General features: G+C 40.9%; 1 protein-coding gene across 2 annotated transcripts in view; it reads right to left on the bottom strand.

Moving 5' to 3' along the window:
• cnsta (consortin, connexin sorting protein a) overlaps positions 1-13,822 on the bottom strand; it is a 54,544-nt gene that overhangs the window by 13,732 nt on the left and 26,990 nt on the right. For both annotated transcript variants that reach the window (XM_078229508.1, XM_078229507.1), the window contains exons 5-8: positions 11,117-11,203; positions 7,336-7,447; positions 3,417-3,438; positions 1,030-1,126 (exon numbers count right to left, since the gene is read on the bottom strand). In XM_078229508.1, coding sequence (XP_078085634.1) covers positions 1,030-1,126; positions 3,417-3,438; positions 7,336-7,447; positions 11,117-11,203 — 318 coding nt within the window. The remainder of the gene's footprint in view (positions 1-1,029; positions 1,127-3,416; positions 3,439-7,335; positions 7,448-11,116; positions 11,204-13,822) is intronic.

The raw sequence follows: 13,822 nt of genomic DNA, 5'->3' as shown, positions 1-13,822 counted from the left end.
TCATCCACCCTAAAAGGATACAATTATCATACGGAGCCAGCACCCCATTTATGTCATCTTCCATTTGTCTTCAGATATCAAGTAAAGATCACCAAGAAACAGCAACTCATTGATTTTTAGGTGCTGGGTCACTGGTATCAAATTAAAATCTATATTTAACATCTGCGACATATAAATGATGCTGCAATTCTAACTAATGCATTTAAGCACCTTAACAATCTATAAATATGGCACATACCAGCAGGCTTCCTTATGTGAGACTCTTGATAAATAGTGATTTGGTAATATTGAAAAATGCGGGATAAAAGATGGATTATAACATCCGGAATTTTTACACAGCTTCCTATTTGGACTAAAGCCTGACAACATTAAATCACAAAATGGAAATTAAAAATGGCGTGTATGAAAGCCCATAAGATACAGCCTCCTCATATGTGTACTCAAGAAAATATGTACAAAATCACCAGAGAAGTGGAATTGAGCCAGTTGCCAGAACTGTGGGCTGACAAGTCCCCAGGTCCTGATGGACTTCACCCTAGGGTCTTAAGTGGCTACTGAGATACCTGATGACTTTGTTTTCATTTTCCAAAATTCCCTAGATTCGGGACGGTTCCATAGATTGGAAAATAGCAAAACCAACTCCTTTATTCAAAGGAAGGGAGACAGAAACCAGCGTGTAATTTCCCACTTTCTGAATAAAGGAGTTGCATATGATTTTTGTGAGATATTCAACCATAACAAAGTTTCATTCAAACAAGTTAGAATAGGGGGAATAATTTTAAAATAAATCAACTCTAAACTGTTTGTCCTCAATTATAACATATTGTTATTTCTGCATGTCCATTATTATCTGTTAAGATCCAATGCAATAGGTTTAGATTACTGGACTACATAACTTGACAATTCACAGAATCAGCGAATGTTAACACAGTTTGCTCAATGCCTATGTTCAATAACAAAGGAGTGCTTAAATTCTTCAATGAACAAAGGTAACTTAAGCAAATGAACAGTTTCAATCAATCCACTTACTTGAGTTGTATTCTGCAGTAATATTTGTGCAAGCATCTCCTCCCTTTGAAGGGAGATGATATTCATTTTTGTAGAAGCGCTCCGCTAATACACAAATCTGAAACATTAAAGAATACTTAGGTTTGCAGCATTTATTATACTAATTTCTCATTATATACAAGACTTTCTTAACATTATCCTTTCACCACCTAATGTGTGTGTGGCCATGGATGCAAACACTGCATCAGTTCTTTGAAGTACGAGTTTCAAATTGGCAAATATACCTTACTCAGAAAGATGATATGAAGTTGAGGACAAGGAGATAGAAAATCCCTATTTCTACAATCCCTACAGTGCAGAAGGCGGCCATTCGGCCCATCGAGTCTGCACCGACCATAATCTCACTCAGGCCCTATTCCCATAACCCCACGCATTTACCCTGCTAATCCCCCTGACACTAGGGTCAAGTTAGCATGGCCAATCAACCTAACCCGCACATCTTTGGACTGTGGGAGGAAACCAGAGCACCCAGAGGAAACCCACGCAGACACTGGGAGAATGTGCAAACTCCACACAGACAGTGACCCGAGGCCGGAATTAAACCCGGGTCCCTGGCACTGTGAGGCAGCAATGCTAAGCACTTTACAAGTTCATAAAATCTACAGCCTTCAGATTATTTCCAATAGTCAATATATGACACAGTATTTGGTTTCTAAGTTAACAGATCTCAACAAACAAAATAAATTGCACCGATCTATGATACGTTGTTTCAAATTTCCACTGCCCAGAATTAATGAAAATATCACATCTTTGAAGTGGGATGTGTGCAACCTTTAACAAAACCTTTCAGAAAGGTTAAACATGTTCCTACCAAACAACAAAAACGGCACAGGACTAAACATACATATTAGCTTGAAATATTAAATCTCATTGAAACATGACGCTAGGGAGCCAACATACACAAAAAACTATAAATTGGTATTAGAACATAGAACAGTACAGGCCCTTCGGCCCTCGTTGTTGTGCCGAGCTTTGTCCGAAACCAAGATCAAGCCATCCCACTCCCCATCATTCTGGTGTGCTCCATGTGCCTATCCAATAACCGCTTGAAAGTTCCTAAAGTATCCGACTCCACTATCACAGCAGGCAGTCCATTTCACACCCCAACCACTCTCTGAGTAAAGAACCTACCTCAGACATCCCTCCTATATCTCCCACCATGAACCTTATAGTTATGTCCTCTAGTAACAGCTACATTCACCCGAGGAATTAGTCTTTGAAAGTCCACTCTATCTATCCCCCTCATCATCGTATAAACCTCTATTAAGTCGCCTCTCATCCTCCTCCGCTCTAAAGAGAAAAGCCCTAGCTCCCTCAACCTTTCCTCATAAGACGCACCCTCCAAACCAGGCAGCATCCTGGTAAATCTCCTCTGCACTCTCTCCAATGCTCACACATCCTTCTTATAGTGAGGTGACCAGAACTGCACACAATATTCCAAATGTGCTCTCACCAAGGTCCTGTACAGTTGCAGCATAACCCCACAGCTCTTAAACTCAAACCCCCTGTTAATAAACGCTAACACACTATAGGCCTTCTTCACGGCTCTATCCACTTGAGTGGCAACCTTCAGAGATCTGTGGATATGAAGCCCAAAATCTCTCTGTTCCTCCACATTCCTCAGAACCCTGCCGTTGACCCTGTAATCCGCATTCAAATTTGACCAAAATGAATCACCTCACACTCATCAGGGTTAAACACCATCTGCCATTTTTCGGCCCAGCTCTGCATCCTATCAATGTTTCTTTGCAGCCTACAACAGCCCTCCACCTCATCCACTACTCCACCAATCTTGGTGTCATCAGCAAATTTACTGACCCACCATTCAGCCCCCTCCTCCAAGTCATTGATAAAAATCACAAATAGCAGAGGACCCAGCACTGATCCTTGTGGTACACTGCTGGTAACTGGTCTCCAGTCTGAAAATTTTCCATCCACCACCACCCTCTGTCTTCTATGAGATAGCCAGTTACTTATCCAATCGGCCAAATTTCCCTCTATCCCACACCTCCTTACTTTCTTCATGAGCCTACCATGGGGAACCTTATCAAACGCCTTACTAAAATCCATGTATACGACATCAACTGCTCTACCTTCATCAACACACTTAGTTACCTCCTCAAAGAATTCAAATTGTATTGTATAGGTTCCAGAGTTGTATATAGCCAGGTATCCCTGAGTGTACTCTCCACTTGTCTGACACAGGCCAACTCCTTGCTCTCTGTTCCACCATCAGCAGCTGTTTGTTTTTCCACTGTGTTTTCCTGCTTTCTGCACTCCTCCCCTCAAACGTCCCCACTTTGCAATAACTATCATTTTTTTCAAAAAATGAATGTTAAAATTCTTACCTCGTTTACTGGTACGTTTGGTCTGAAAGAACAATGAAAACCTCCATAAACATCGATTTCACAAGTAAAATTTGATTGAATTAAGAGAAATTAAGTGAGGTATCTGCATTTTAACACTGGAACCTTAACAGCAGTTTTCAAAACACAGAATGCAATCACTTTCCCTATAGGTTGCAGGTTACTGCAACAAATGTACTTACTGAACAACTGGGTAAATATTTCAATTAATGCACGTATTGTACTGGAGACAAATAAAGACTATAGCATTTCTGGCAACAAGTTTTATGACAATGAGTTGATATGGGTCTCGTGGGAGTGGTGTTGAAATTCATGGACAATCCCAAATTAGCAGATACTGTTAATTCTTTAGAATACAAGAGAAACTGTGAAGGGATGCTGATAAAGTGGGAAAACATGCCCAAATGTAGCAGATTAAATTTAATGTCAGTGTGAGATGATCCATTCGGAGTACAATTACTAATAGAGAGTAAGTGAGCTTGGTGTAATGGTCGAGCAGGCATTTGGGCACACACATCCCCGGGATATTAAAGGAAGTATCTAGGAATAATAAGACCATTAAAAAAGCAAACAGATTTCCAGGTGTTATCACAAGACATAAAATAAAAGTCAAGAAGCAATGATCAGTCTGTATAAAACTCTAGTACAACCTCAGGTGATGTACTGTGTACAGCAGTGACTCTACATTGTGCAAAAGATATTGAGACTTGAGGGAGCAAGTGATTCACAGGGATCCGTTTGGTATTAAAAAGTGATAAAGACAAAGACATTTAGAACAACACACATTACTCGTCATGATTAGGTTGCTTAGCCATGGTAAATGTGCGGGGCTGGGTCTGGGTAAGAGAGTTGGTGCAGATTCAATGGGCCGAATGGCCTTATTCTGCACTGGGGGGATTCTATGTTCAAAATAAAGAAAGAATGTGATAGGGTCCTTTGTTTCCAGTCTAGATTCAAGAATGTGGGGTTATAGATAAAACATTAAATGAAAAAGATTTAGAATAGAAGGCAGGAAAGTCGTCTTCACACAGACAGTTGAGAGATTGTGGAATTCACTTCCAAGACTAGTTGTTGAGGCAGAAACTATGTCAATATTTAAGAATAAATTGGATAGATGGATGATGCATAAAGGAACATATGGAGATGGGAACATGGAAGGCAAGTATGATTTCGGACTACTTGCTCATACATACAACTTTTATTGTCAATTAAATGAGAAGTTGGCCCAGGATCTGTGTTAGCAGCAAGGTGATTGTGTGTTCCGGGCAGCGGGCAGCAGTGATGCTATCAAGCAGGAAAAGCAGGCAATCATTTCAAAGAATTTTCAATCAGGAAATCAGGAAGTAAAATACACTGTTTATCCTTACTTTTTAGAACTTTTACAGGGAGTGAAATAAAGATTGGGACACACACTGGAGGCTGTAATATTACAAACTTTAAAAATAATCATATTAACAAACTATGGAAGTGTCATAATAGAAATAACTGACATTAGGCAACTATGAAACCAATTTTCCAGGGTCAGCGAGGATGTTCAACTGTTATTATAGCTGAGTACGCTGCTAAAAACTCAGCCATGCCTCATTAACAAGTCATAACTTTTTCAGGATGTTTAACAGGGCTATTGCAGAGTGAAAAGGGAAGTTCTCATTGGTTCAGTAATTTCTAAACATTGCCCTCCCTGGGAACAGGGAATCAGTGACAGCGACTTGTGGATTACTGCATTTAACTGTGAATATGTATTTTCACAGGCCAATGTCGACAGTTCCACTATTATTATAATCAACAACTTCGAGGCAACAACATATATAAAGTGTCATAGATTCCTGTTCGCAAACTCCAAATAGCTGTAGTTACAAAACTGCAAATGACTAACATTGCTGCCTTAAGTAGCTACTCAAAATACAACATTCCCTCATTTCCTTACCTGTTTGAACAGTCGCATGTGCATGCTTTTAACCTGGCATCTTAGAAATCTTTCTTTTGCCTCAACTTTCTACAGTTCATACTTCAATGAAATGTGTTGTTCTCCCTCTATCCTTTGTCTGCATCTTTTTTGTTTAGCTCATTTGTTTTCCATTCTTCTTTTTATAGCTTGCTATTCATGCTTCTTTCAGCATGTTTTTGATTCCATATTTGTCCTTCTCTAAATTGCTTCTAAACCTCATGCTGACTCATCCTGTCTTTCCTGTAAAAGCTAAGGCGGCAAATGGAAGGAGAGGACTGGGGTGAACCGAAGGAACATAAAACAGCCAATATATTGGCTGGTGAAAGGAGTGATTAGTGGCCAAGTCTGAAACAACTCTATGCTACTCATAAATATCCAGTTCACATCTTTTTAAAAGTCACCAGTCCTTAAGTACGAAAACAAGAATAATATCACTACTTAACCAGAAAAATAGATGTGGGCCAAATTTTAACACATAAACGTCTCAAACTTAAAAAGATACTTTTCAATCACTAACAAAAAGATTATGGACATTTCACAAGTAACTTGACATCAATGGTCTTACTCTGCAATATTTCCATTACAAAGAATAATTGTGTTTTATATTGCTTGAATATTTGTTTGAAGAACAAGCTTAGTGGGAAAAGAAACTGGCACAGATCAGTTACTGAATTCTTGAGAAGTACAAATTCAGTACACACTTTAACTGAATTGCAATTCAGCCCAAGAATTTAATGCTACAGTAGATTTCCCACAGCAGCAGCAACCTTGAAGGCGCATGTCAATTTATGAGCTTAACATTGCAAGAAAACTCCAGGTCAGAAACCACCAATGTGCAATTAATAAAGTTAAAGTTTAAAGTTTATTTATTAGTCACAAGTAAGGCTTACATTAACACTGCAATGAAGTTGTGAAATTCTCCTAGTCGTCATAGTCCGGCGCCTGTTTGGGTCAATGCACCTAACCAGCACGTCTTTCAGAATGTGGGAGGAAACCGGAGCATCCGGAGGAAACCCAAACAGACACAGGGAGAGCGTGTAAACTCCACACAGACAGTGACCCAAGCCGGGAATCAAACCCGGGTCCCTGGCATTGTGAAGCAGCAGTGCTAACCACTGTGACACCATGCCGCCACAATAATAGCCACAAGTATCAGAATAAAGTTAAAATGTTGTAAATACTGGAGGCAATAGATTCTAAAATATCTGGAGAGAGAAAAGACGACAGCATTTTGGCTAAACTTTGATAAAAGTGCTCAATTTAAAATGTTTACTCATCTCTCCCTAATGAGAATTCTGGATGTTGTAATCATCTCCAGCATCTTTTCCATTTGAGATTACCAAACATGCTTATTTTATAATCAATATTAATACAAATGTTTCATTTTATCATCTGGGGTTAATAAGGCCATTAAAAAAGCAAATAGGTGTTATCATGAGACCCAAGGGCCTGGACAGGAACAAGACTATGAAAATCTGTTTTGGTACGAGGTAAGAGGCATCACTTACCATATATCACAGGCCTGCCTCGTACAAGGGGAGGCTTGGTTTTCATTACTTAGAAAAAATTTGTGAGCGCAGAATCAATACGGCAATTAGATCCATTTCTGACCTACCTCACATTAAGTTGATCTTTCTCTAAACCCTCGCTATGACTGTAACACTACATTCTGCACCCTCTCCTTTCCTTCTCTATGTACGGCATGCTTTATCTGTACAGTGTGCAAGAAACAATGCTTTTCACTGTAGACTAATACATGTGACAATAATAAATCAAATTAAATCAGAGTGAGAAAAATAGAAATGTGAGCCCCTGAAAAGGTTTGACAGGCCTGGCTTAGACCATGCCAGTTTGAAGAAATAAGGCAAGAGAAAACTATAGAATTGCACTGTTGAAAGATTTCAATGCATTAAATTTACATAGTGATGATATAATCTCAAGTAGTGAACTTACCTAGAATGTGATGCACAGAATTCTGTAAGCTTTACTATTTTGTCATCATCTAAAGCTTTAACAGGCCTCCCTTCTGAAGACACTCTTGTGACTGCTGCCTTCTGTTTCACTTCTGCAAGAAAAAAGTCAGCTGTACAGTAACAGTTTCCAATAATATTAATGTTTCAAAGCATTGGCTGTTAACATCAGCTGTAAGGATTTAACAGGCATATCATTAAGTGGAATCCAAATTTAGCAGTTTGTTATCCAGCCAGACCAGGTCGTGATCTAATGTTACTTAATCCCATGTGTCCCTCCTCCGTTATCCCCCGCAGTTGCAATTTTGTCGAACATGTGTTTCAAATGAATGCTTTTTTGCACTACATGTCAGCAGACATGCACACTATCGTACAATGATTATGTCATTGCTTCTCCCATGTTCAACTGTTTCTCACTCTCTTCTCTCACCTCCTTGAACGGTAGGCAATTACCTGTCAACACCAATTTATAGTGAATTCAAATTCTGAGGCAAGTATAGTGAGTGAGTGATAGTGGTAGAAAATGCAAGATGACAGTAATCAACAAAATTAAGTCATCATCACAGACTGATACTAAAAATATCAGATGAAAATCTAAATATAGTTGTGTTTACACCACTGCAGACAGACTGGGGAAGGAGGGGTGCCACTAGAATAAAATACCCAAGTTTCTAATGTACTTTTTGCCATGAACTCTGCAAGTCATCCCCCTCTACTTTAGATAAACCAGAATGAAAACTATTCATTCTGTACTCCTCACAGACATAAAGAAGTCTCAAAGCACTTTGTACTGAAGAGGGGAAAGGTGAAGAAAAATACAGAGCAAGCATGGGCATAGTTTTACAATTAACCGTGAAACATTTTAGGAAAATAAATGATTTTTTTTGCTGCTGATTTCATCTGTCCTTGGCTGCGCAAGGACAAAATTATGAAACTGCGTATGGACATCCTTATTAATAATACCTTTAAATAGTGCAGCTCTATTCAGAGCTTCTAAATGTTACAATCCCATTAAAGTTGACACATTTTGGTGAGTAGTTTCCTACTTTCTGAATTTTGTTAATATTTTTAACCGCTAATTGTATTCTTTAAACATTGAATTAAGTAGGATATACCGGACAGAAACAGGTCATTTGGCCTCACGGGTCCAAGCCTGTGTTTATGCTCCACGTGAATCACCTCCTACCCTACTTCATCTAATCCAGTCACCATACTTCTATTCCTTTCTCCCTCCTGTGTTTCTTTAGCATTTCCTCAAATGCATCTATGCCAGTCACCTCAACTACTCTTTGTGGGAGCATGTTCTACCTTCTAGCCACTCTCTGGATATAAAACTTCTGTCTCTATTCCTCACTGGATTTACTAGTTCCTGTCTTACATTTCTGGTCCTCAGTTTAGTTCTCACCCACAAGTGGAAACATATTTTCTAGGTTTCTTCTCTGTTCTGATAAAAGATCACAAACCTGAAATATTAATTCTGTTTTTCTCTCCACAGATGCTGCTTGACCCGAGTATTTTAAAAACACAGAAGCTGGAGTAGGCCGTTCGGCCCTACGAGCCTGCCCCACCATTCATTTTGATCATGGCTGTTCAAATTCAATATCCTGATTCTGCCCCCCCCCCCTCCCCTCGATCCATTTAGCCCCAAGAACTATATTTAATTTCTTCTTGAAATCACACAACCGTTTGGCCTCAACTACTTTCTGAGGTGGTGAATTCCATAGATTCACCACTGTTACGACGTGAAGGTTGACCCCCTTTTGAGAAATCATAGAAATCCTACAGTGCAGAAGGAGGCCATTCGGCCCATCGAGTCTGCACCGATCACAATCCCACCCAGGCCCTACCCCCACATATTTACCTGCTAATCTCTCTAACCTACGCATCTCAGGACTCTAAGGGGCAATTTTTAACCTGGCCAATCAACCTAACCTGCACATCCCGCAGAAGTAACGTTGAATCCTCCAAAGAGGAATACCTCACCTCGTAATCTGTTAAATGCATGTGGGAAGGTGTGAACTGTCCTTCAGTAACGTTTAGTGGCTAACTAACAGAAATATCTGACACTCACTTTAAGGTGAACAATTAACAATCTATTTATTTAACTAACAGGGAATCTTAACTAAACAAGTAACATACCGAATAAAATAAGATTCGACTGGAATGCTGGTCAAATAAACACAATATCCATTCATTAACCAAAAAAAGTAATAATAGAATTTAGTCACTCTCAAAAAAATATACAATCAAGTTTTGAGTCTTTCGGAACCTTCTGGAGTTTCTCAGTTGATTTCTCTGTCTGCAAGTTCTTTTTGATTTGGTACCTTTCACTGGTTAGATGGTGTGTTCTCTGAAGAGATATCTGAAGCTGGCAGGGTGGAGAGCTGCTCTCTCCCTCTCGAGACTTGAGGCGGCAGTTGCTAACTCCCATTTTCCCCCCTTGCCTTCACTTTTATACCTGTGGTGACCTATCAGTTTTCCTACAATAGGATTGGTCTGATTTTGTCAACATCATCAAATTCAAATATTATAGGTCCTTGATACGAGTGTCTGCTTTAAATTGATGGGCTGAATTCAAAAACATTCAAATGCCTGAAGCCTGTTATCAAGGCAACCCTGTTGCCTGGCCTTGGATTTCAGTTTGGACATTGCATTCAGTATGTGCTTTGCATTTTAAACCTCTAAGTACTGAAATAAAACACCAGTTTTTAAAGGGACCCTGCAATGTTTTTGTCCCTCCAGCAATTTTACATTCTTTACATCTTTACAAACTCAACCTCGCAACAACCACTTTGTGGGTGAAGAAATTTTGCTTCACCTCAGTCCTAAAAGGTTTACCCCTTATCCTCAAACCATGACCCCCCCACCCCACCATCGGGAACATTGGGGTCGCACGGTGGCACAGTGATTAGCACTGCTGCCTCAACGCCAGGAACCCGAGTTCGATTCCCGGCTTGGGTCACTGTCTGTGTAGAGTTTGTACGTTCTCCCAGTGTCTGCGTGGGTTTCCTCCGGGTGCTCCAGTTTCCTCCCACAGTCCAAAGACGTGCAAGTTAGGTGGATTGACCATGTTAAAATTGCCCCTTAGTGTCAGGGGGATTAGCTAGGGCAAATGTATGGGGTTATGGGGTAATGGGGAGAGGGCCTGGGTGGGATTGTGGTCGATGCAGACTTGATGGGCTGAATGGCCCCCTTCTGCACTGTAGGATTCTATGAACATTCTTTCTGAATCTACCCTGTCTAATCCTGTTAGAATTTTAAGTTTCTATGAGATCCCCTCTCACTCTTCTAAACTCCAATGAATATAAACCTAACTGACTTAGTCTCTCCTCGTATGACAGACCTGTATTTCCAGGAACCGGCCTGGTAAACCTTTGCTGTACTCCCTCTATAGCAAGGACATCCTTTTCAGCATTCTATTCTTACCCGAGATGTTGAGCATCTCCAGTGTTTTATTTTTGTCTCCAAATCAACCCTATATTGAATTCTTTCACAATTTTCAAGGTACAACAAACTTCCTGAAACTCGTGCTTAAAATTATTGGAATATTCTTAAAACATAATTATATATGATTTTTAAAAATCAAACTGCAAATGAAAAACTAAAGAGTTGCCTGCCTGTTTTAACCCAACTTCAACCCAAATTTAAAAGCACTGAATCTTCAGTGAAGTGCAGCTGGCAGATTTTTGGGCCTCAAACAAAGAATATTAAAAACATAGTTTATCAATGGTGGTGTTCATTATGGATATATATTCCATACGTACCCCAGTCCTCCTGAATAACAGCAAGATTTGCCAGCAACTTTTGATGATACAGCTTTTCCAGCTGAATAAACTGTATTGCTTTCTCATCTAGGTGCAGTGTAAAGGAAAGCACGTATTGCTCATGTAACAAACTAACTGCAAAATGCTGCTAATTCAAACTGTCAACAACACAGTGCGTACATGGAGCAAAATCCAACCAGTAGGTGAGGAATTCCGGGATGCTACCACAAATGTTGCATTTTCTTTTTTAGGGATTGTAAAGCAGGGTTAACTAAACAATATTTGTCCTAATGTTTCAGCAAATGTAAAAGTAAAATTAGTTCAGTAGCAACATTAGGGAACAAAATTTAGAGAAATACTTAATACAATTAACTATGGTGATGTATGGGCAAGACAGGACTGTGCAACTTGGAGGTTGTGGGGTTCCTATCATAGTGTTATTCCTGTTCTCCTTACCGAATCTCGAGTTCCTGCAGTGCATCCTGTAGGTCATACATATTGCAGCCATTGCGCACTGACAAGGGAACAGATGAATATATCATCCCATGGCAGGGGCACTAACTAAAGAACTCACAGGAGGTAGCAGTGGCTCCACAAACATCCCCATCTTCAATGACAGAAGCCCAACACACCGGAGCAAGCAACAAAACTGAAACATTCACAGCCATCTTTAGCCAGAAGTACTGATGGTCCATCTCAGCCTCCTCCAGAACCCACCATCATGGACTCAAGTATTCAGCCAATTTGATTCTTTGGTGTGATAAAGATACAGCTGATCACATTGGATGCAGGCTTCAGACCTGGCTACATTGCAGCAGTAGTATTGTAGACACACTCGAGAACTAGTCATGCTTCTAGCCAAGCTATTCCAATTCAGCTACAACACTAACATCTATCCAATAATGTGGAAAATTGCCCAAGTTGTCCGCTGACAAAAAAAAAGGGCCAGTTGAATCCAATGAATTACCATCCATCTGCTTTTCTCTCAATCATCAGCAAAGTGATGGAAGTGGTCACTGAAACTTGCTCAGCAACAACCTGCTCACCAATGCTGAGTTAGTTCCTGACCTCACTGCAGCCTTGGTACAAACATGGACACAAGAGGTGAACTCCAGAGGTGGTGTGAGAATCATTGCTGCAGTTCCTGAAATCTAGATACACCTACAGTTCTGTTAGGGAGGGAGTTCCAGGATTTTGATCCAGCAACAGTGAAGGAACAGCCCTATATTTCCAAGTCAGGATGGGGAGTGGCACTCACCAACTTCCAGGTGGTGATGTCCTCTGGCATCTGTTGCTCTTGTCCTTCTAGATGGTAGTGGTCGTGGATTGGAAGGTGCTACCTAAGGAACCTTGCTGAGTTCCTGCAGTGCATCTTGTAGATGGTACAAACTGCTGCTACTGAGCATCGTGGTGGAGGGATTGAATGTTTGTGGATTGGGTACCAATCAAGTGTGCTGCTTTGTCCTGAACAGTCTTGAGCTTCGTGTTGTTGTTGGAGCTGCACTCATCGGTCGGCACAACATCGTGGGCCGAAGGGCCTGTTCTGTGCTGTAATGTTCTATGTTCTATGTTCTATCCAGGCAAGTGGAAAGTATTCCATTACACTCCCGACTTGTGCTTTGTAGCTGGTGGACAGGCTTTGGGGAGTCAGGAACTGATTTACACACCACAGGATTCCTAGCTGTTGACCACTCTTGTAGCCACAGTATTTATATGGCTATTCCAGTTCAGTGTCTCGTCAATGGTAACCCCCAGGATGTTGATAGTGGGGGATTCAGTGATGGTAATGCTGTTGAATGTCAAAGGGTGATGGTTAGATCCTCTTTTGTTGTAGGTGGTCATTGCCTAGCACTTGTGTGGCACAAATGTTACTTGCTCCTTGTCAGCCCAAGCCTGGATATTGTCCAGGTCTTTGCTGCATTTGGACATGGACTGCTTCTGTACGAGTCACAAATGGTGCTGAGTATTGTGCACTCATCAGCAAACATCCCCACTTCTGACCTTATGATGGAAGGAAGCAGCTGAAGATGGTTGGCCTAGGGACTCCTGCAGTAATGTCCTGGAGATGATTGAGCTACTGAATAATGAGATGATTGAACTCCAACCACATAACCATCTTCCATTGCGCCAGGTATGACTCCAATCAGTTTTCCCCGATTCCCATCGACTCCAGTTTTCCTAGGGCTCCTTGATGCCATACTTGGTCAAATGCTTCCTTGATATCAAGGGTAGTCACTCTTCATAGAATAGAATCCCTACAGAGCAGGAGGGGGTCATTCAGTCCATCAAGCCTGCACCAACAACAATCCCACCCAGACCCTATCCCGTAACCCCATGTATTTACCCTGTAAATTCCCCTGACACTAAGGGACAATTTAGCATAGCCTAACCCACACATTTTTGGACTGTGGGAGGAAACCGGAGCTCCTGGAGAAAACCCACACAGACATGGGGAGAATGTGCAGACTCCACACAGTCACCCGAGACCTTTACCTCACCTTCTGCGGTGAGCAACTCTAACTCTTGACTCTGCAAAGTCTATCCACCATCTATATGGCAGGAATGTGATGGAATATTGCCCAGTTACCTGAAGGAATGCAATTTCAACAACACGCACAAGCTTAATACCACTCAGAACAAAGCAGCCAGCTTGATCAGCACCACATTCACTCCCTCCATCACTGGCATACAGTGGCATCAGTGAGT

This window comes from Mustelus asterias, chromosome 15 (genome assembly GCF_964213995.1).
Source record: "Mustelus asterias chromosome 15, sMusAst1.hap1.1, whole genome shotgun sequence".
NCBI lineage: Eukaryota > Metazoa > Chordata > Chondrichthyes > Carcharhiniformes > Triakidae > Mustelus > Mustelus asterias.
This window is presented reverse-complemented; position numbering and strand designations above follow the sequence as displayed.